The 23,400-nt window shown below is 41.1% G+C and overlaps 1 protein-coding gene across 2 annotated transcripts in view; it reads right to left on the reverse strand.

Annotated features, from left to right (window-relative positions):
• Positions 1 to 5,540: 5,540 nt before the first annotated feature.
• The window catches only part of LOC117409199 (cytochrome P450 26B1-like), a 28,725-nt gene continuing 10,865 nt past the window's right edge, over positions 5,541 to 23,400 (reverse strand). For both annotated transcript variants that reach the window (XM_034014838.3, XM_059003712.1), the window contains exons 2-6: positions 22,613 to 22,837; positions 14,340 to 14,615; positions 13,150 to 13,305; positions 9,639 to 9,920; positions 5,541 to 9,239 (exon numbers count right to left, since the gene is read on the reverse strand). In XM_034014838.3, coding sequence (XP_033870729.1) covers positions 8,847 to 9,239; positions 9,639 to 9,920; positions 13,150 to 13,305; positions 14,340 to 14,615; positions 22,613 to 22,837 — 1,332 coding nt within the window. In that variant the 3' untranslated portion in view covers positions 5,541 to 8,846. The remainder of the gene's footprint in view (positions 9,240 to 9,638; positions 9,921 to 13,149; positions 13,306 to 14,339; positions 14,616 to 22,612; positions 22,838 to 23,400) is intronic.

Raw genomic sequence — 23,400 nt, forward strand, 5'->3', positions numbered from 1 at the left:
TACTGAGCTCAAGTCATGTGATTTCATAAAAACGCCAGGTGGTCAGTGTTTGGTATTTGAGTTACCAAAATGAGTACAGCGAAAGATACAACCATTCCCTGCTTGAGTAATGAAGATTGCCAGGTTACTATCGGCATGATTGAACGCAGCCTGTCTGTTAGAGAAGTTGCCCAGAGAATGAGATGTTCTGCTTCAACAATCAGCAGACTAGTCCAGAGAAACCAGGAAACTGGCTCTGTGAGGGTCAGGCCACGTCACCACAATGGCCCAGGACCATCACATCCGACTCATCTATTTGCGTAATCGTTTTCAGACTGCAGTAGCTAAAGCATGAGAAATTCTAGGAAGAAATAACCTGCGCATCAGCAGAATGACTGTAGCTCGCCGTCTGCATGAAAATTATTTTGAGAGACGAAATGACCGTCTTCTGTGGGCCAGAGAACATCTGAGGTGACAGCAGAGAGAGTGGTGGAGTGTTTTATTCACAGATGAATGGTGTTTTGCCTTTGACAGACCTGACAGAAGACAACGTGTGTGGAGACATTGTGGTGAGCGTTATGCTGACTGTTGCTTTGTTCAAGCCAACTGGTGGGGCGGTGGAAGTGTGATGATGTGGGGAGGAATCTCCTTTAACACAAGAATGTCTTTGGTGTAGATTGAGGGTAACCTTACTGCTCAGCAATACATTGACATAATCCTTGAGGCAACAGTTTTTCGGTCATACCCGTTACTAACTTTGTAATGTTTTCATTTTGACAGTGTGTCATGTTTCAAACTGAAAACATATCATGATTCTTTGATCTGTATTTTTGTTCACATTTTCTGTGATTTAGTTTGATACCTATGTTTAAAATATTTGATAAATCCATTAGACCCGAGTGTTGCGTTTCTTTTGTGCATCAGTATATATACTATGATAGTATTCTAATTAGAATCTATTAACAATACAGTACAATAATTTAATGCTTTCAGTCACTTTCAGCCACTGGTTTCATTTTATCATTTCATTTGTTGATCAGTGACGTTCCTATGCAATGGCATTCGTTTGTTCTTGTGTAACATCGAGCCAGCTCATGTGCCTGACAGATCTGTAATCCTACACCGACTCTATACTTTGAAAGCAAGTCACAGGACAGTTGATCACTTCCCAAAAGCTAGAAGTTTGTGAGCAAGCATTTACGCATGCTGCCAGGTGTCTCTACAATAAATCTGGGCCTCCTTAGAATTAAGATACCATGATTACTCTGGTCAGGGTGACGTGATAGATGCAATTCACCTTAGAAAGGTTTACCACAGTAAATGTGCATAGTAATTTTGCAGTTTACCCCCATGCTTTTCACCTGATTATACTATGCATTTACCATAGTTTACCATGATTTGCCATGTTTTTTTTTTAGTATGCTTTACCATACCTCTCTGGGCTTTACAATGCTTACCTATGCTTTGCTTTATACGTATACTATGCTTTTCTATGGCAAAAGGGTGTGTTTGTTGTGCCACCACTAAGACGTTGATGATTTCACAAGATAAACCTGGGCTTTAATGTCCTTTAATTAGGGGTGAAAATTTGCAGTGATGTCTGATACCCAGAATGGACCATCGCTTTTCAGATAGTTCCTGTTGAAGGATCAGTGATCTGTGCCATGAAGTGACTACAATCAGTCAAACAGCAAGTCCTTTAGTGAAACACTTTACATTGTGTCTCTAATTACTGTGTATTTACACATACTTACAATGTTATTATGCATTGTTACAATGTACTTAATGTGTAAAAAATGTTTTGCACGATATATGCAAGTACACAATTCTATCAGAAAAGCGATAAAGTTAGGGTTAGGGTTAGGTTTAAGGGATTCGGGCTAGGGGGTTAGGCTGGGTAGGGTTAGGTTTAGAGCTACGGTTAGAGTTAGGATTATATTGTGCAAAAAGATTTACACATTAAGTAACTAATATGTAAATACACAGTAATTAGAGACACTTAATGCAGTGTTACCTCTTTTAGAAACTACTGGAAAAGTGCAAGTGAAACCAGGTAATATATTAAGGCATAACTGATATAATGAACAACTAATTGGTGGTCTCCTGTTCTTTGTTCTGTTCTAATTTCCACATTTTATACACCTGAGTTTATAAATGATACACAATACCCCCAAAACTAACCCCAAAGTAAAACTTCTATAAGTTCTAGTGTCTAGTGACTTATTTTCTTTTAGTCTTACCTTTGTGTGAACTTTTGGATATTGTGTATAATTTTTAAGTTGGTTTGGTTGTTTTTTTTCAAGTAGAAAAATGCATTCCAACCAATTTGAATTTGAATTTCTTTGCAGTTTGAAACTGGAACTTTTAGAGTGTGTCATTTAGTTGGCAAATTATTCATTGTGATAATGAATCATTTTAGTTTCATATTCATGCGCATTGCCCAATTGCATCGTACCAGAAATATAAATTACCTCGCTGGTAAGCATTTCCAGTTTGACAGATGTGTCAAGATTCCCGCTTGCTAACCTGGGCCTGTACACATCTGTGAGATTATCTCTGCTGCAGATCAATTAAGGATGATGTAAGGATGCATGTAATGACTGGCTTAGACCGTGTTCTTTTTCCAGGTGTACTGCATGTCCTTTCAAAAGCACCAAAAGAACACTACAGGATGAAAACAATACAGTTTTCTAAGTTTCTCTTTAGAGAAAAACGAATTCCAAAGTAATCCTGCAATAAGGATATGTTTAGTAGTGGGTTAATCAAGGAAAGTGTATCACTTTAGACGGTTCCCCAGAGGATTAGACTCATTGTTCCTGCTTTTAAGTCTTGTGTTTGCTTTTTTTCATTTATCTGCCATTCCGTTCTTTTATGCTATAATAATACCCTGTGGTTTGGATTTCGAGTTTAGATTTTAGTTTGTGTACATTTATTTATTTATATTTGTGTATATTTAAAGGCCTTAGTGTTGTAACAGACTCATCGCTGTCAGCAACCAGACAGTGTCAGGAAGTAATCAAAAAGGCAAACAGAATGCTTGGAGACATCATCATAAGTGTATAATACAAATCAAAGGAGGTTATGACGGGGTTGTATTGAATAATGTGTTCAGTCCACACAATGCAGAGTCCAACAAAGAGCAACCAGGCTAATCCCAGGGCTTAAAAGAATGAGCTATGACAACAGGTAGACGGAACTGAATTTATCTTGCCTAGAACAAAGAATAATTTGGGAAACTTGACTGAAGTCTCAAAAGGAATTGACAAAGTTAACCCTAGCCAATATTTCAAGAGCAGCACAGAACCAAGACCAGATGACACTGTTTAAAATGAAGTGGATACAGACATATAGTATGACAGAGGGCAGGAGACACTTCTTTACACAGAGAGTGGTGAGGGTATAGAATGGGTTACCTAGCTCTGCTGTTGATGCAGATTCATTGGGATCCTTTAATCTGACTTGAAAAAAACGTTTTTGAGATCAACCAGTAACTTGGAACCAGACAAGCATTGACAGGTCAAATGGCTCCTCTGGTTTGTAAAGTTTCTTATGTTCTTATATTGAATGAGCTTTAGAATTGCATATTGTATTGGTCGTGCAAGGTAAAGGAAGTTTCAAATGCGTTAGTGAACAGTCCTCATTTTCTTTTCTATGAGTGTATAGAAATGCATTACAATATTACATGTATACAGTATACTTTGAAACCTTAATAAAAAAAAATATTTAAACAAAAGCGTTCCAAATTAAGCCGCTTCAAGAATGAGTATCCCTTTCTTAACATTCAGAACAGAATAAAGTGGTTTAAGGAAGTGTCAATCTTATTGGGGGGGGTTCTCTCCTCCAGCACCTACCTATAATGGGCAGTGTTGCAGGGTGCACTGTCATATGACTGTGCTTACCCCTGTGGGTGACACAAGATAATGGAATATGAGCTTGAAGAACACATTGGACCGGGGGAATTGATCCTTTTTTGTGTGTAGTGTTGTGTGATGCTAGGTCGTCAGTTCGTGCACAGCCTCCTCCCTGTTACATGTGCAGTGGCTTGCTTGGGATTGACAAGGCTGCAGGGTTGCGGCCAGCCTCCATCTGACATACAGTAATACAAGCAATCCTGAGAACAGCAGTAAACACAATATTCCTTAAATGGACATTTAAGTGATGATTTGTTTTTTCAGCATCGCCTAGGAGGAGATAAACATTCCACATGCTTCATTTTAGAATGTTGAATGTTTACCGCTGAGATCACTTCACTTAAAATCAAATCATTGATATTTTACACCATTACTTTACATGAAATTACCTGCAAATGTGTTTTGTACTGTTTGTTTTGCTTTTTCATATCAGTTACTTGAATACATCTATTCTAGACATTTTGGATTTTTTCCTTTGCTGTCTTCTCTGCATTAGTATCCATGGTTGCTGTAGTGATGGATTTGTATTTATTTTTAGACTAGAAACCAAAAGCATGAGTATATCATTACATAATCTACAACAACGGAGCAATCTAATTAATTAGAAATGTTATAATGGTGTTCTATAAATGATAAAGGATTTCTTTCTGTTAGGGAAAAATACAAGTGAAATGTTCTCTGTAGCAAGGGACGGATCAATATAACACACTAGTATAGGGTTTAAAACACTTCATTAAGATGTTTTCAATACAATTCATCCGTTGTGTATATTTTGTGACTGTGAAATAAAAAAATAAAAAAAATGTTGCATATTCATTCAGAAATTTCCAAGGTAATGGTTTATGATTCCTAAGACCACACTGAACAGAGATGTACAGTATCTAAGATTTCCTACTATTACTACAAGACAATGCATCATGTTACACAGCTATCTGGATTGTTTTATTAGTTTTTGTTATCAGTATGCATTAAATATGTTCTGGTATTCAGCAATACAGTAATACATTGAAAATGCCAGCAATACAACATGCCTCCTCTGAATTTAGACAAAAGTGATTTAAAATGTATGCTATTTGAGTTTATTGTCCTGTGTATTTTTGATTAAAAGGTTCGTTTGTGTGTGTGTGTATTATATATATATATATATATATATATATATATATATATATATATATATATATATATATATATATATATATATATATACACTGTGGTCTGCCATGGAGTGACTAACTGGGTTCTGATCACAGGTTATATTTAAGCAACAGAACTGATTAGAGGTCATTAGTGTCTGAAAGCTACTGTATAGACAACATCAACTACCAAGGTAATGCTCAATGATCAGTGTTTGATTGCCATTATAAACTGGTAGACAGTACCTTTTGTTGTTATTTTAAACATTTCAAATCTCAAATTTTCACATTTATTTACAGCTAGACTCTCAATCTGAATGTTGGCATGGTAATTCGCTGTAATAGAGCTTGCTGGTTGGTGCACTAAAGTTATGAGGTTCCTTATTTATATATTTATTTATTTATTTATTAATTTAATGAGAAAGTATTCTTCCTTAAAAAGTGTTTTTTTTTCTTACTTTGTGGTCTTTCCCTTTGGTTTACCTAGACCATGTTAGAAAGACCAAAAGACACAATATGCATTTAACTTTTTTTATTATAGGAGTCTTTAAAATTGTGAAGTACACTTTTTAAGATCACAAAAAACACAACATTCATATTTTAACTAAGTAAATTACAGAAACAAAATATTATTTACATACAAACACACACACAAAAAAACACCTAACCACAATATAGATAACACATGGTCACATGGCACCAAATATTAACATAAACTCACAAGTGCTTTTATAATTAATATCAACTGAACGTAATAAAAACAATATTAACATTTAAACACTGTTTACAATATAAAGAAATCAATATTATACTAAATAAAACAATATTTACCAAACAAATGTCTTTATACTAAATCTCTATTTTGAAATATAACAAAAATAGCACTTAAAACACTATTAATAATAATAATAATAATAATAATAATAATAATAATAATAATAATAATAATAATAATAGGTTATTAGAAAGACAGGCAATACGAACATGTAAGTCTACTTCTTGTTAACATGGGTCCAAGTTGACGGCAACATTGTGTCTTCCCCTTTACTCCCCATGGCTCTCCTTCCAGATTACCAGTACATTATTTCACACCATCGGATAATCTCCCTCGTGCAATTTCTTTTAAAAACTGAATCCATCTGTGCAAGTCCCCCCTTTTTAAAACCAATGGATATGTCACAGAACCTTTTAAACATTCCAGTGGCTATGCTTATAATAGCCACTGGAATGTATTTTCTATTGATCTAAACAGTGGTCGATTTAAATTAGGACCATGAGTTCTGCGCCTCCTGTTTAAATCCCATATTGCATGTGCTTGCTTGGATGGCTTCAGCTGATTGGCTGGCGAGCTGTATGCAAGTCTGGGGCTCCTTTACAGTCCTAGTTCTAATTTCAGAAAATTAAGAATTTTCTAAATTCAGTGTTACTGGTGTCACTTGTCGACTTTACAAAGACCCGCTTCTTCTGACAAGGGAACAGGCAGCACAGGTATCCTATTGGATGTTTTAGTGGCCTACCGATGAACAATGCAAGTGGACAAAAAAGAGCATGATGTTTCTCGCCAACACTGTATAAGATACAAAATTCTTGTAACACTTAATTTTTTCATTATTCTGTTTAAAAAAAAATCACTTTAAGAGGCATTAAATACAATGTAATTATACATATAACTGCACTGTAAAGCATACATTCCACATGTTACATATGCATGTAGTGAAACCAGCAACTATGCTGTAATAACTACAGTGTAAATAATGGTAGTTAACGTATCAACGCAAATCTGCACAGAGACTTTCATGAATGGCTTCTTAGCAGCATGTAAAAAAAAATCTACAAAAATCAGATTTTATTCACCCTTTCTTTTCCTTTCGTTGTCGAGGTCTAGCATAACATGCTGAGAACCTCTGGATGAAATCAGCTAGCAATAAAACTGGGTTAAAATGGGGTTACATTGCTTTGACATATACAATGATCCCAAGTCCTTGAATATCATAGACATTATGAGTGTACTTCATTCATTATTGGGCTCTTTATGAAGACCATAAGGCCTTGCACTAAAGGATTTAGCCACAGGAGCACAGGTCAGCAAGGCCCGGTGCATAGAGAACCCATAAGGTATTGTGCAGATGTTGTTGGTAGTCCTGTCTATTGTAACTCTGGGTGTACTCAGTTCATTTTGGGGGCACCAAAGGAACTCAAATAGAATAGAGTAGATTTTGTTTTGGTACTGGTAGTCTAAAAAAAAAAAAAAGTAAAATATTGTACTGATAGAGCCTAAATGTCTTATCCTTTTCAAATTCGGCTAAAGGGATTTTTATTTAAAAAATGTATGTAATTTTTTTTGTTATTATTATTATTGTTTTTTTTGTTTTTTAATACTGGTTATATTATTATTATTTGTTTTTTTCAACATGGGCACCTCACAGTGTAGCGAATGAGAATTGGTATGAAGGCTGTTCAAAGGAGTTGGTTGATTGCTATTGGTGTCACAGCTCTGATTGGTTGAGTTGTCCATCATTTCAACCAATCACGACTATGTGCTTTTCCCATGTGCAGTGGGGTATACAAGTGTAGAAATAATGAAGCCTTCTAATGTAGTCGCACTAGACCATGGCTTTAACTGCACTGTGATAAAAAAAACAGGAGTAATTTTACCCAGCTTATTGTCAGCTTCTTATTTTCTTGCCATTGTGTTTATGTCTGCATTCTGTTTATGCAATATTGTTCTCATCTCATTGTTGCGTCTTACGTAGAGTATAACCTTACCAAACGGGGCAACGCTAGTAGAAAAATCCTTTAGGAACCCTAAGTAAGCTGGTTTTAAGATTTACTGACACGTCTCCCAGAACTATATTAGTGTGCTGCAACTATAAAGCTCTTTAAAGCCTGTAGTTACCCTTCTGTGTGGGATTGGTTTGTTTTATATCTTGTTTAATGACCTTATCATATTTGATCAATAACTTAAGATCCTGTTAAAGACATTTCAGCTAGCGAAAGCAATGTAACCTTATACAGCATGTTATTTGATTACTTATATATTTGTAGCATTCCTGTATTTAATACCAAGAGCTCTCCAAGGGACTTTACAAGCAGTATAGGATTTTTCCTCTGGTGTTTTTCTTACTGAATATAAAGATGATGACTTAACAGATCATGTTCCAAAGTGCTTTGCCTGCAAAACAAATCAAATCCATCACAGTCTATACAGTCAGGTAATATGGTTTAGTCTGAAAAATCAGCGCATCTGTGTAAGGTCTTTTACTTTCAATTATATACTCCCTGACTTCTTATTATCACTTCAGGTCCCCTTTGCCAAGTCTCCCATTTCCTTTTTTCCCTTACATCTTTTTGCCCATTATGTGACCCTGTGTTTTCCTGTTGTTTCTTTCTTTCTTTCTTTCTTACTTTCTTTCTTTCTTTCTTTCTCCTCCTCTCGTTAATCTCTTGTCTCTCGTTCCCTGTCCTTTAGTATTTCTTCACCCTGTTTCGTTTATTTCATAGATTGGCACCTCTTCTTTACAAAGGGGTGTGTTTTAGCTTTTCATCACTGCTTTTATTCTCTGTGGTTGTGAAGTATTAGTTTCCACCTACCCCCAACCCCACATAGTTGCAAATACTTTTTTCTTTTATTGTTCCTCACGAAGATATATAAAAAATGAAATCTATACATTTTTGGCAGCTTCATGATGTTTGCTTGTGTTTTCTCTTCATATGAAGTTAGCATTCAGCAAGTCCAGGATGTTTTTCTTTTGTCTTGCACTGTTTATTAGTTTTTTGTTTTTGAGTTTTGATCCTTTTCTCAGAATGCCCTTCTTCCTCCTGATCAGACAGTGGCCCCCAGCATTTCATCTGTCTCGGCCATGATCTCGTTCTGGTTGGAGTCGAGTCCGAAGAACTTGACCTTCAAGCCGTCAACAGGGTGCACAACGGGCACAGTGATGATGCGTGGGAAAGTCCTGGTGGCCAACTCGAAGCGGCTGGTGCTGGCCAGCTCTATGGCCAGTGCTCTCAGGAACAGTTTAGCCAGCTGCTTACCCAGACACGTTCGCACACCCCCTCCAAACGGCAGGTAGTGAAAGCGGCCGTCCTTGTCCTCGCTGCGATCCTGGCTGAAGCGATCTGGGTCGAAGGTGTCCACGTCCTTGAAGACCGACGCCGTATCGTGGGTGTCCCTGATACTGTACATCACACTCCAGCCTTTAGGAATCTGGAAACCCTGGCAGGAGGAACAGATAGAGGCAGACACAGTCAGTGCTGTTCCTGTTACTGTAAATGATGAGACACAAGTGCTAAAATACTTTCTGGCTGCAAAAGCAGCAGGGACTGTTCCTTAACAGCCGCAATATTCTGTAAGCAGTAGTACCCATTTGGATAGCAAATATTAGCCAAGTATAACATTCATTCCATATAAATTTGTATGATTTACAACTACTATAGTGATCCTGTCAGACTTTACAAGTACCCTGCGCCTTCGTTAATTCACGTTTCAATAATTTCGGTCCTGTGCAAATGTTGTCACTTTGAATAAACCATCCATTCCCATTGCTTAAAAGCTGCATGAGCCAAATCACGTCAAGCAATAAATCCAACATGTAGAATGCCTGTTTGGACTCACATCAAGCTCGAAGGTTTGCAGGGCAGTCCGGTAGCCACCTGAGACGGGGGTGTAGAGTCGCAGCACTTCCTTGATGACACAGTCCAGGTACTTGAGCCTGAAGATGGTGTCGAGGCGCAGCGCTCCCTCGCACAGGCAGCCATTGTGCAGGATGCCGTGGCTCCGCAGCTCCTCACGCAGTTTCTCCAGCACCGTAGGGTGTTTCAACAACTGCATGATGAGAGACGTACTGGCACTGGCTGTGGTAGCGAAGGCAGCGAAGATCAGCTCAATGGTGGACTCCTGACAATGGAGGGAAGGGGCAGAATGTTAGCGCAAAAGAGTTCCATGTGGAATGTATAAAAGGTTCTATGGCATATCCAGGGTACTTTTAAAGAACCCCTGAAAGAGGGATCTTCAGTCCTGATTTGTTCCAGACCCCCCATTGGTCTTATATTAGCTATACTATTTTGGAGATATAGGGCTAGATTCTGACTTTTACTTCAAGTTGTCATTTGTTCATTTGTTCATAAAGGAAAACTGGACCAGAAATAGAACGTGTCATTTACAGGGCTTGTAAAAAGTCTTAAGTTATTTCTTATTTGCTTTAGAATTGTATTTGGTGTTTTTTTCAGTCCAGAAAAAAAAATGGTAATATTATTATGCATAGTTACAATGTACTTAATGTGTGAATCTTTTTGCACGACATAACCCTAATCTTATCCCTAAACCTTTTCTGGTACAATTGTGTACTTACATATATTGTGCAAAAAGATGTAAGTACATTGTAACTATGAATAATAGCATTGTAAATATGTGCAAGTTCACATGTATTTATTAAGTAGCTCTACTATATTTGAGACACTTAGGTGCCGCCTGTGCACCGGGCTATTTAGAGGCCGAACTTACAGCCCAGAGGTGAGGTGAGTTAGAGAGCAGTAGGCGCTCTGTGACATTTGTGGAGCACGAAAATCAAACCAAACTAAAAAAGATGTCAGAGGAAGGGCAGCAAAGTCCTCTTGGTGCACGGAAAAGAAAAGAAAAGTTTTCAGAGGAGGATGAGAGTCCAAGGGCGTCTGTTAAGAAATAAATAATAATAAATAATAATGAAATTGATTTCTTTGGAAAAGCCCCAGCCAACATCAATTATGCTATTAAAGAGGCCATATGGTCTTCTACAGTGGAGAAAGTCAATGCTGTCGGTGTCACCAGAAGGATAGTCAACCAGGTGATGTTTGCACCCGCTTAGCATTCCAGATCCCCTCCCAATTCCGTGCTCTTTTCTACATTTCAATATTATATCAATATCATTTTGCACGTATCCTTACATTAGCCCCTTAATGTGTTACCAAAAATTTCAACATATTACAGGGAATAGCTTTAAGAATCAAGTGCATAATTTTTCTGAACAAAAATAAAGGTTCTTTTTTTTTGGAAACATGTATACCATGTAAACCCAGATAGTATGCAGTTTTACTTATCATCACGTTATCGCTGTATATTTTGTGAACCTGTATACTCTGTACAGTACAACCATGGACAGGAAATACAGATTCTTCTTTAACCATTCTCATTTAAGCTCCCTTACAGGGAGTGGAGAAACCCTTAAAAACTATTACCTTAGTAAAAGCATAGCAACATGTAATAAAGCACGGTCAAGCATAGGTAAGCATTGTAAAGCCCAGAGAGGTATGGTAAAGCAGATAAAAAAAAAAAAAACTTGTGGCAAACTTTTAAAAGGAACTACGCTGACAAGGCCATTTTTATCATACTCTGCTGCAGGTTCATGATATCCCTTCTAAAATCTTCTATGAAATTACATAGAAAAATGTATGAAATAAATCTTTCAGCTTGAACATGAGATCAAACAGAGCAGCATACAGTATTATCAGCACACCCAGTGCAGTGCAATGCCTTCGAAAGAAACAAGTCGACTCATTTGTGGATATTTCTCCTGTCTGTGGTGGTGAAAACAAATAAGAAATAACTGCTTGTGCCAAGTTTTCTTAAAATAAATCTTACTCTTGTATTGCTATCAATGACGAATATGTTATTGAAAGGGAAAAATGCTGAATTACTGTGCAGATTTACTGAGGTACACTTTTTACTTCCACGTTTTCTGAAATCTCGCTTGTGTTTTGGTTTTGAGAAACAACAGCTAAGAGTCTTTATCTGCCAATGGTATTACCCAATTCCTTAATTCTAAGAGAATTCTGATCCAAATGGGTTGTTATTCGTGAAAGTATTAGCAGGAATTAATCTTTATGCTGTGTTTACATGCAAACAGAGTCCCTTGTGTTGTCAGAACTGATGACACATGCGAAATTGAACTTGTTTCAGGACAAACCTGAAAACAATTCACAAACGCTTTTGAAAACTATGTTCACTGACAGCCTTGTGGGTCTTGTGTTTTATAAACCATTTTTTTGTTAATGTTTTAAATTACACAACAGGAAGATGGTCCAGTTGTTTTTTAAAAATGCTAGTATAGTATATACAGTCATATACAAAAGTTGTATACAATGCGGTCATTTTTTAAAATTAATTTACCCCTGATTTTCTTCCCAATTTAGAATATCCAATTACGTTCCTTCACTGCAGCGACTCCACAAACAGCTCTTGAGAACTGAAGGTTCAGTGGGCGTCTTCCGATCCCACGACCAAGCTAATTTCCTCTTTTACACCCAAGAACTCGAAAACAGATGTCACCTGAGCTCACCAGGCACCTGGTCAGTAGAGTCCACTCAAGTGTGATGATGAGAAACAGTCCCTGCTGGTTTTGCCTCGGTAACCCAGTGCTAATGCAATGCGTCCTTTGGAATCCCCAGCGAAGACTGCCGACTTAGCACAGCCAGGACACAAATCTGCACTCCCGACTGCATGACTCACCCTGAACACAACGTGGCCTTGCTTTTACCAAGTGAGCCTCTCAAGGACCCAATATACAACAATTCTTACAGGTTATATACTGTAGGTTCAAGAAATAAGTTTTGAGGGATTTAACAAAAAGGCTGCAATACAAACAATTTTTGAAGATGATATCATCAGTAGGCTCCTAAGATCATGCTGAAATGTGTATGTGCAAGTGGCAAAACTGTTTATATTAATTTTGCACATACTAGTTTAAATTAAGAGAAAGACTTTGAAGAAGGTCTAATGCGTATGATTGCTTGTAAGGGCAACATTTCTGTTTGTTAATCTTAATAAAACATATTTCTCAAAGCAGAATTACTGTATGCGGGCAAATTCATTCCAATAAATTCAATATCTGAGCCAAAATTCAGAGGTCAACAAAGATGAAGGAACCTCCTTAAAGTATTCAATTGAAGCAACCAGGTTCCAGAGAACCTGCTTGGAACAAGGTCCTGGAATGGGATGAACTGTGAATGCCACTGGTCTAGAGGTACCATGACCACATTGTAAACTATAACCACATCGTAAATGCATTCCAACTTCACTGTAACAGCAGTCTGTACAAATTTGACTAAACATTCCTTGCAGCTGATTTTCCTACAGATATCCTTTGGTGTACCTTGAGCTCCTGCATGCTCAGCTCATTGCCATGCTCCTTCCCGCTCTCAATGAGGATGTCCAGAGCGTCAGCATAGTCCTTCCCTTGGCTGCTCTGCAGCTTCTCCCTGATCGCCTTCTCAATGCCCTTCTGAAGGGTGTCCCTGGCTCGGATACCCTGGAGGAGAATAACACACGCAGTGAAACACATGCGTCTCCTGTCTGGACAGCTGACATCACGCACAAACATTCCTGTTCAAAGCAAAACGTTCTGTTGAGTTCTGATGGTGGATAATTATGGTAACAGCTTGACGCATATAACATTATGTTAGTAACATACTGTATTACTAGCCTTGCCTCGGCTGTATATTCAAAATCAGTATCACCATTATCAAGATGTATCATCGTGACATATGTCACCGTCAGTACAAAAGAGATGTAAGTGTGGGACATAGACGGACATATTTTCTGATACGCAACAGATTTCGGTAAACAATATCGTAACTAGGGGTCCCAGAGTGGCTCATCCAGTTAAAGCGCTGCCACTGGGAGTGCAGGATGAGTCACACAGCTTGGATGTTGCCTGCTGGGGACTCCGAGGGAGGCGTCACATTGGCTCTTATGCTCCTAGGGTAGGGGATGGGAAACCGGCAGGGATTGCTTCTCCTCACAGCGAACCCTACTGGCCAGACACCGAGCACATTCAGAGTGGATAAGAGGCAGGACTGGCTCTCCGGGATCGGTAGCCCGCCCACCTCTGCTCTGGATTGCTCAGTGTAAAAGCGATTCTGGCTTTAGGCTTGTGAGATCTGAGGATGCACACACACCCTCAGAACATCTGCTGTGTGGGGACTCACTGCAGTGAGGAGAAAAAACATAACTGAACATTCTAAATTGGGGAAAAATAAATAAAACTAAAAACTGGTCAATCTAAATTAAAAAAAATATATATCCTAACCAACTTTTATCCTAACTGTATAAGCAAAGCCTGTTATTTTAAAACTAAGAATACCTTATTTTCAAAGACACACCTTGTGCATCCTTAATCCTACATTTTAATATTACAACAACATTCACACAGCAGTCATTGTGCAACTCGCAGCAGAATCATTTTGATAAACAAAGGACGTTAGAAGGCCCTGGAAGGTTTGCAATAATGGGTCAAAGGACTTTTTCCTCGGGCTCTCCCATAGCCTGAACCTGGAGGCTCACCTTCCGGTAGCCGCTGAAGGGCAGGTCAAGGGGCAGGGAGAAGACGTTATTGATGAAGTCCTGGAAGGTGTTGAAGAGGTGCCTCATCTCCTCGTCCGAGACGCGGAAGCCAAGGAGCACGCGCACGGCCATGTGGAAGGAGAGCCTTTGGGACTCGCGGTACACAGTGATGGGCTCGGGGTTGCTGCTCCACACCCTCAGAGTGTCCTGGATCACCTGCTGGATCTTCGGTAGGTAGCTCTCCAGAGCCTCGTGGCTGAACATCTTTGCAAACATCTGCAGGGGAGAGGGGGGGGAGAGAGATGGGAGCAATCAGTGGCCTGTCTGTTGCAACATGAAGCTGGTTGCACTTCCCGCATTGGGTTGAGACAAAGTTTGCCTCAGACATGAATCATGCCTATAGCAAAACCTCCCTCATTAACAATTCAATGTATGCAAGGGAGTGCTGTGTTATCAGAAATGGTGTTCTTTGGTCTCAGTCGTCTATGAAGTTAATCCTTTTTTTCTTTTCACTGTAAAGTTCATCTCTAACTTAAATACTATTTCTGTATAGCCATATAGAACAAGAACATCTTGATTTTTCAGTTGCACACAAAATCCTTTCTTCTTCTTCTTCTTCTTCGTGTGCACAACAGACGTGTCCAGGCGTAATTAAACGTTTCTTAAAAGGAAAGTGGAGGCGAAAGGACTGGTGTGGGGGGGTAAGGATTACAGAATTAGGTTCATAGGATCATTTTGTTTCTTTTCCCTGAAAAAGAGAAGGGTAAAGTGATTTGACTGGTGGAAACTGAGTATTGTATGACTGTGGTACCAGGGACAAAACCTGTATGAAAAGTGTGTACAGAACTCACGGCAAATAGGATAAGGAACGTTTCAATTAACAATGTGAACCATGAAATCCACCCACTATATCTGCTACTGAGAGGGATCATTCAGGGACAGTACAGTTACGGAGCTGTATTGCAATGTTTGGAAAGGTCCTTTTTCCTTCCTAATGGTTTGTAAAGGTGAGTAGGTACCTACCAGGTTTACTGTTTCCTCATCAGTGCCCTCCAGTGGGCTAATGTATACGTCAGTAAAATCTCCTCCAAGCAAGTGATTGCCAACATTTGGAAAATCTTTTTTTTTTTTTTCTGACTGGTGTAGAAATGAAAGCAAGGTCTCTGAGTGCGACAGTTTCCCTTGCTGTCAGCAGTCCCGAGAAAGGTAAGATTTTCCTGGCCAAGGTTACGCATTTCTAATGCGCCTCTTTCGCAAGGGTTTGTTTGGTAAAATAACATCCATGTTCCCTTAAAACCTCAGCTCTGAAGGTTAACAATAGCACTTTTTACATGAGATCCCAGCATGATCTGACCTCCAAATACCTTGGCCAAGGAAGGTTTTCCAAACTTGTAAAACAGAGAGTAGTTCTAAGCCTATGAACTTACCTTCCTACTCTCCCTCTCTCTCCACCTCCCTCCCTTCCTTCCTCTCTCTCTCTTTCTCTCTCTCTCTCTCTCTCTCTCTCTCTCTCTCTCTCTCTCTCTCTCTCTCTCTCTCTCTCTCTCTCCCTCCAGCTCTCTTTCTCCCTCTCACACTTTAAATGTTGTTGCTACTTTTAGGGGCCAGGGCCACGAATGAACAATGAAACCTTCTGAGCTTTGCATTGCAGCAGTAAAAGTTCACATCACAAGAGTTAAGAAACTTTGTACATTCCCAACCGCTGTAGTGGGAAATAATAGTAGTTGCAAAAGTACACAGTACACAGAACCGGGAGACAGGTTCTGCTCCATTATTGATTCTATTAGTGTCATGGGCCACGTTTGTGAGATATTGTGAGTATTTCTCTCTTTTGAAGTGTTATATATTCTTATTTGAAGGTGTTATAATAGGTGCTTGGATATTTTCAACTCTGATGGCTTGGAAATGAGCAGTCAAACTTTTTTGGCTACAAAGACCCCTTTAATTTGTATTAGGGTTAGAGATAACATAGGGTTTGTCTACAGGGAACCAGGGAGAGAGGCAGATAGATAAGTTCCTGCTTTTGTAATTGTAACTACTACATTTGGTGACATTGTAAGGTGGTGTTTGAATTGGCTGAGTTTGTGTGTGATTAGTACCAGGTGAGTGGCTAAATTGATTAGCAGTTGATTTTGCTATTTGATTGGTTTCCACACAGTTTAGTTGGTTCTTTTGCCAAGCAGGGGTAACAACATTTATTCAAGCAGCTTATTTTAGCGCCAGCACGAAGCGCCAGCCAACAGAAGAGCCTCAACAAAAGAGCTGGGAGTCTAGCTGTGGGAGTCGAGCGAGGGGAGGCCTGCGCTGAGACGCTGTTCGACTAGATCCGAACCTACCAGCGCTCTGGAAGAAGCCATCTACTAGTCAGGTCTGTATCCTCCAACCCACTGCTCCTACTGTGCCTTTTGTCTTGCTTGTCCCGCTATGACTGTCTCTCACATCCCTGTTCTGTCCTCCCGTCCTCGTCCTCTGCCCTCCCTCCGCTGTTGCTCCTCCAACCCCTCTAACCTCATTTCTCTGCCTCTCCCCCCCTCCCGCACACTCTCTGGTGCACTCTGGAACTGTCACTCTTCTGCTAACAAAGCTGATTTCATCTCTGCCTTTGCCTCCCACCTCTCGCTCGATTTCCTTGCTCTCACTGAAACCTGGCTGTCCCCTGATAACACTGTTACTCCTGCTGCCCTGTCCTCTCTCTACGTCCTGTCCCATACCCCGCGTCTCACCGGACGGGGAGGTGGGACGGGTCTTCTCCTCTCTCCCTCCTTACTCTTTTCTGTCCCCTCTGATCTCACCTCCCTCTCTGTCACTACCTTTGAATTTCATGCAGTCCAACTAACCTCTCCCTGTCAACTCCTGCTCATTGTTTTGTACCGCCCCCCTGGGCCTCTCACTCACTTTCTGGATGAACTCGACTATCTACTCTCCTCCCTCCCCTCTCTGTCTACCCCGACTGTCCTGTTGGGTGACTTCAACATCCATCTCTCCAACCCCAGCCACTCTGCTGGATTCCTCCCTCTCCTTCACTCCTTCGACTTCTGTCTCTCTCCGTCCCCTCCTACCCACAAAGCTGGCCGTCAACTGGACCTCACCTTCTCCAGGGCCTGCTGCCCCTCCAACCTCTCTGTCACCCCCCTGGACCTCTCTGATCACTATTTCATCTCTTTTTCTCTGTCTCTCCCCCCTCTCCCTGCTCCTCCTACCCCCAGTGTCACCTCTCGCCGTAACCTCCGCTCTCTCTCCCCCTCTGTCCTTGCCTCCACTGCTCTCTCTCACCTCCCTCCTATCGACTCCTTTTCACAACTCTCCGTAGACTCTGCTACCTCCACCCTCTTCTCCTCACTCACCTCCTCCCTCGACTCCCTCTGTCCCCTCACCTCCCGACCTGCTCGCCCCTCCCCTCCCCATCCCTGGCTCTCCTCTGTGCTCCGCTCGGCAAGAATCACACTGCGATCTGCTGAAAAGAAATGGAAGAGAACCAAACTCCCTGCTGCCCTAGACCTTTACCGCACTCTTCTCTCCTCCTTCTCCTCTACTCTCTCCTCTGCTAAATGTACTTATTTCCAATCTGTAATCCAAGCCTCCACTAACAACCCACGTAAACTATTCTCTACCTTCTCCTCCCTCCTAAACCCTCCCCCCCCTCCTCCTCCCTCCTCTATCTCCCCTGACGACTTTGCCTCCTTCTTCTCTTCTAAAATCTCAGATATCCGCAAACTCTTTAACACCTCTCCCTCCCCCGCACCCCCTCCTGCTCCAACCCCTACACCCACTACATCCCCTACTAACTCGCCCTCCCTCTCCACCTTCTTGCCCCTCTCAGACTCTGACCTCTCCTCCCTGCTCCAGGGTCACAAACCCACCACGTGTGCCTTGCACCCCCTCCCCACTCACCTCTTTCAAGCTGCTGCTCCTGCTCTACTCCCCTTCATCTCCTCCCTCCTCAACACCTCTCTACTTTCTGGCATCTTCCCCTCTGCCTTCAAAAAAGCCTCTATCACTCCCCTCCTCAAAAAACCTACCCTCGACCCCACCTCCCTCCAGAGCTACCGTCCTGTCTCCCTCCTACCCTTCCTCTCCAAAACCCTCGAGCGGACTGTACACCGCCAGCTCTCTGCTTTCCTGTCCAACCACTCTCTGCTTGACCCTCTCCAATCTGGCTTCCGCTCTGCTCACTCCACTGAAACCGCCCTTCTGTCTGTCACCAACTCACTTAAGTGTGCCCGAGCTGCCTCTCTCTCCTCTGTCCTAATTCTCCTCGACCTCTCTGCTGCCTTTGACACTGTTGATCACTCTATTCTACTATCATCTCTTGCTGACCTGGGGATCTCTGGCACTGCTCTGGCCTGGTTCTCCTCCTACCTCTCCAACCGCACTTACCAGGTAACCTGGCGTGGAGCAACCTCCACACCTCACCCTCTCTTGACTGGAGTCCCCCAAGGGTCAGTCTTGGGTCCTCTCCTGTTCTCTCTCTACACCCGCTCCCTGGGCCCCCTCATCGCATCCTATGGTTTCTCATACCATTTCTATGCTGATGATGCTCAGATTTTCCTCTCCTTCCCCACCTCTGACTCCACCATCTCCTCCCGTATCTCTACCTGTCTGTCTGCTATTTCCTCCTGGATGCACTCGCATCACCTCAAACTCAACCTCTCTAAATCTGACCTCCTTTTCTTTCCCTCCTCCTCCCCCTCCTCTGATCTCTCTATCTCTGTTCCTCTGGAATCTACCACACTCTCTCCCTCTTCCTCAGCTAAGAACCTTGGAGTCACCCTGGACCCCTGCCTCTCTTATTCCCAGCACATCTCCACTCTGGCACGCACTTGCAGATTCTTCCTGAGCAACATCCGAAGAATCCGACCCTTCCTCACCAACTATGCTACCCAGCTCCTGGTCCAGGCCCTGGTACTCTCCCGCCTAGACTACTGCAACTCCCTCCTGGCTGGCCTCCCTGCGTCCGCCACCCGTCCGCTCCAGCTCATCCAGAACTCTGCTGCTCGCCTGGTGTTCTCTCTACCTCGCTTCGCCCACGCTACTCCACTACTCCGCTCGCTCCACTGGCTCCCGATCACCGCTCGCATCCAGTTCAAGACTCTTGTACTAGCCTACAGATGCCTTGATCAGACTGCACCCAGCTACCTCCAGACCCTCATCTCTCCCTACACCCCCACTCGACCTCTCCGCTCCGCCTGCACTAGAAGACTGGCTCTACCTCCGCTACGCTCCCCTGCCTCCCGAGCCCGCTCCTTCTCCACCCTTGCTCCGCAGTGGTGGAACGACCTTCCTACAGATGTCAGGACTGCCCAGTCCCTGACCACATTCCGGCGCCTCCTTAAGACTCACCTCTTCAAACAGCACCTGTAGAACTCCTCTGTTGTATCCTGGGACACTATCACCCTTCATTTAAATATGCTTTATTTTGCTCTTATCTGCCCCCTATTTTACTGCATTTAATCCTGTACCTCAGAATATTGTAATCTGCCAAGTGTTTAATCTGTAGTATTTTGTACTTAATCATATCCTGATGTAACTATCACTACTTAATCATATCCTGATGTAACTTTCACTATTATCTGCTGTATTATTGAATTGTGGTTTGTCACACTTGAGAATTATTGTATTTCTTGTTCTTATTGTATGACTTATATTGTAACACTTGAATGTATTTGTATTTGCTTGCGATTGTAAGTCGCCCTGGATAAGGGCGTCTGCTAAGAAATAAATAATAATAATAATAATAATAATAATAATAGCATTAGGGTAATGTCACTCACAAAATGTCCAGCTTGGTTAGGTATTAGATATCCTGAGTCAGACTTCTTAGACATTTTTTTTTAGTTTAGAATAATAATTCCCATAAGAAATGTTTAAACAATATGTCTATTTTATTGTATTTTATGTTTTACTAATAGGACCATGATCATTAGTTAAGAACACATTTACGATTATTAATGGCTGTAATAAATACAATTTTTTTACATTCAGAGGGTGGTAATCGGGACATGTTAGTTAACACATTTTAATCAGAGCCCTACATCTATACTACCAACAGGCTTTCCTCCCTCTTCCTTCATTGGCCACTGACCACATAGCTACTTACACCAGGAATGTATAAAGCCATGTATTGTTGGAGGATTCCAAATATTTCAAAAAGCTTAAAATAAATTGTATTACAAAATTTGACCTTTAAAACCACAGTAATGCCTCCCATATGTTTTAAAATCATATTGGAGTGTTCAAAGCTTCTGATTTGTACTTGATTTTTGATATATTTTTTTATTCTATAGGATTTGTTGTCTTCTTTCCCCCCACACCAGCAAAAACACAATGCCTCATTCATGCCTTTGGCTCAGTTAGCTATCTGTCAAACAAAATAGGTTTGCCCTCTGCTGGGCCTTTTGGAAACTGCGGTCGACAGAGAAAAACTGGTGTTGCTGCTCAGTTGATGTTAAGGGGATTCATCACGGAAGGTTAAAAAGTTTATCAATTAGGTACAACTACATGAATCTGGCACTTATATTACAACGTGTATCTTTTTTGTAAACTACAGAAAGCATATTAGAGACTGTGCTGCTGTAAAACAAAGGTATCGGAAAATAATTCCTAGTGAATTTTAAACTGGTAGGAACATGAAGCCAGAACAGTGGCTTGAATCCTGTTTCCAGGAGACCAGGAGACCTAGTTTGAGGTAACTTTGCTGTATCAAACCCCACGTCTCCCCTGGTGTGCAATGCAGTGACCTGAAACCTAGCCTCCTGAAACCAAGTTCCAAGCCACAAAGTGGCTTTGTGTTCCCTCAACTTTAGATAAAACCCTAAACTTACAGCCCTGCCTTTCACTATTACCAGCCTGGATACTTTAACCATGATGCCCAGAAACTGTATGATTCTATTCGCCATGCCCGGTATTAGTCAGCATATTGCCTTGCTGCATTTGGGTCTAATAAATGTAATTACAATGGGCAGGGGGAGGTCAGTCTTTGTACCAAAAATGTTACAGTACTAATTACCTATCATTAGGTGCTATGTGATGGCTTTTGGTACAGAAGGGATTATCTGTTGATTACAGTCTATTTACCTTTCAATGGTACAGGTGTGTGAGGAGAAACATAACCCTCTCAGATTGAGCACACTGGCCGAGAGACAGGAGCGTTCTGTCTACGAACAATGGTGTGTGTGGGGGGGGGGGGGGGGTGCATTCAGTGATTCAGTGTCACATAGCCCAGGTGAAGACACAAATCCGATGCAATTTGCAGTAATGGCTCAACGAAAGCTTCATTCCATTCGTCATGACACGGCAAGCAACATTGTTGTTTTGAACCTGCGACTGAACTCGGTTTCTCACGGCTTTACAAAGGCACCCTGCAGAGATGCTTGCGATAGATATGTCATGTCTTTGAAAAGTTAAGGAACAGGTATTTACTATGGGGGGCCTCCAGGGATTGGCAATGCTTCTTTCCTAGTCCTGCTGCACTGTCATTGGACACACTGCAGGTTTTTAAATCCATTTTCTCAGTCAATCTTAAGAAGACCCCCCGCCCCCCGCTCAGTTAAACATCAGCAGCCATTGTGATCCACAGGATGCTAATATTCAACTCAAATGAAGGGAGTTCAAAGAGCTTGCACACAAGAAAATAGTTTTATTAAAACATTGTTATTATTACGAGTATAATTGCTTGGTTAAAATGTGGAAACCATTCATTAATGATTTAAATAAAAGGTGAAATACATCATTATCACAGTTCTTATTACAGATCCCCTTTTTCATATGTTGAGTATATACAATTCTTTATTTTTTTATTTAATATTTCATTTGGGTTATGCAGATGTTTCAAATACAACTCTATACACTGTACAGTTTAATGTTGCTTTTGACATTGATTAAAAAAACTGTGGTTGAAACATTTGCTAAATAATTTTACAGTTTTTTTTATTAGTATTTTCTCATTGCTTCCCACACACAAAAGAGCTCCTTTAAGAGTGGTATTAACAATTATTCAGATAATTAGCAGCAACACCCTTATTAAAGTTTACTTCAGTGATTTTCCACAGCACTTTAGCAGTTTTGCCATGCTGTACCCATATGCATTATGCCATTTGTAATGCTTGACTGTACCCCTTGGCCTTTACAATGCTTACATTTGCTTCACCATGCTTTATTACAATTTGCTGAGTTCTATGGGAAACTTTTGTAAGGTTCAGGTCCGCTAAGCTTAAACCAGTTAACAAATTCCTCAACCCCTAATATGTCCCACCTCCCTGCCCCTCCCAACCTACCTTCCTCTTGTTGCGATGGATGTCTCCGATGGAGTTGGCCAGGCTGTAGGGACCCAGCAGGGTGCTGGTGCTCTGGGGCCACTCCGCGCTGACCAGGCTGTGTTCCCCCATCAGCACCTTCCTGATGTTCTCGGCCCCCGTGACGCGGATCAGCGGCCGGCCCAGCAGGTGCGTCTTGAACACGTTGCCATACTTCTGCCTCCGCGAGGAGTGGAAACTGGAGCCCTGCACCAGACGACAGAGACACCGCTGTTAATGGCTACTGTACTGCAGCATCAGTATCGCTGAAGTGTATAAGAACACTCTGCATGCTGTATTTTGTGAAAGGACAATAAAGCTGTCAATGTTACAAAAGTAAATAAGACTAAAAAGAAGAAATTCTCGTGCACAGACTCAGAAGTGAGCATTGCATTACGACCTGGTGTACCCTGAGAGTCTAAGTCTAGCAAAAGAGATGCTGTTTTGATAAAAGCTACAGATGTAGTTAGGTTTTTCATATTGGAAGGCGTGTTTAGATTAGGGTTCTGGTTTGGTGAAAGTTAGGGTTAGGGGTAGGTTTCGAGTGAGATGGGATTAGGGTTAGGGTTAGCGGTAGGGTTAGGCGTAGGGGTAGGGTTAGAGGCAGGCATTTCTGGGCTGCTTGGCAGGACATATATGAATGTAGGGGTGCACAGGTACTGTATGTATTTTTCTTTTAGCAATTTAAAATATAGGTGGATTAAAAAAAAACATATAGCCACCTTTATTTTATTTATTTATTTATTTATTAACATGTATTTTTTTACATT

The sequence above is a fragment of the Acipenser ruthenus genome, chromosome 2 (genome assembly GCF_902713425.1).
Source record: "Acipenser ruthenus chromosome 2, fAciRut3.2 maternal haplotype, whole genome shotgun sequence".
Taxonomy (NCBI): domain Eukaryota; kingdom Metazoa; phylum Chordata; class Actinopteri; order Acipenseriformes; family Acipenseridae; genus Acipenser; species Acipenser ruthenus.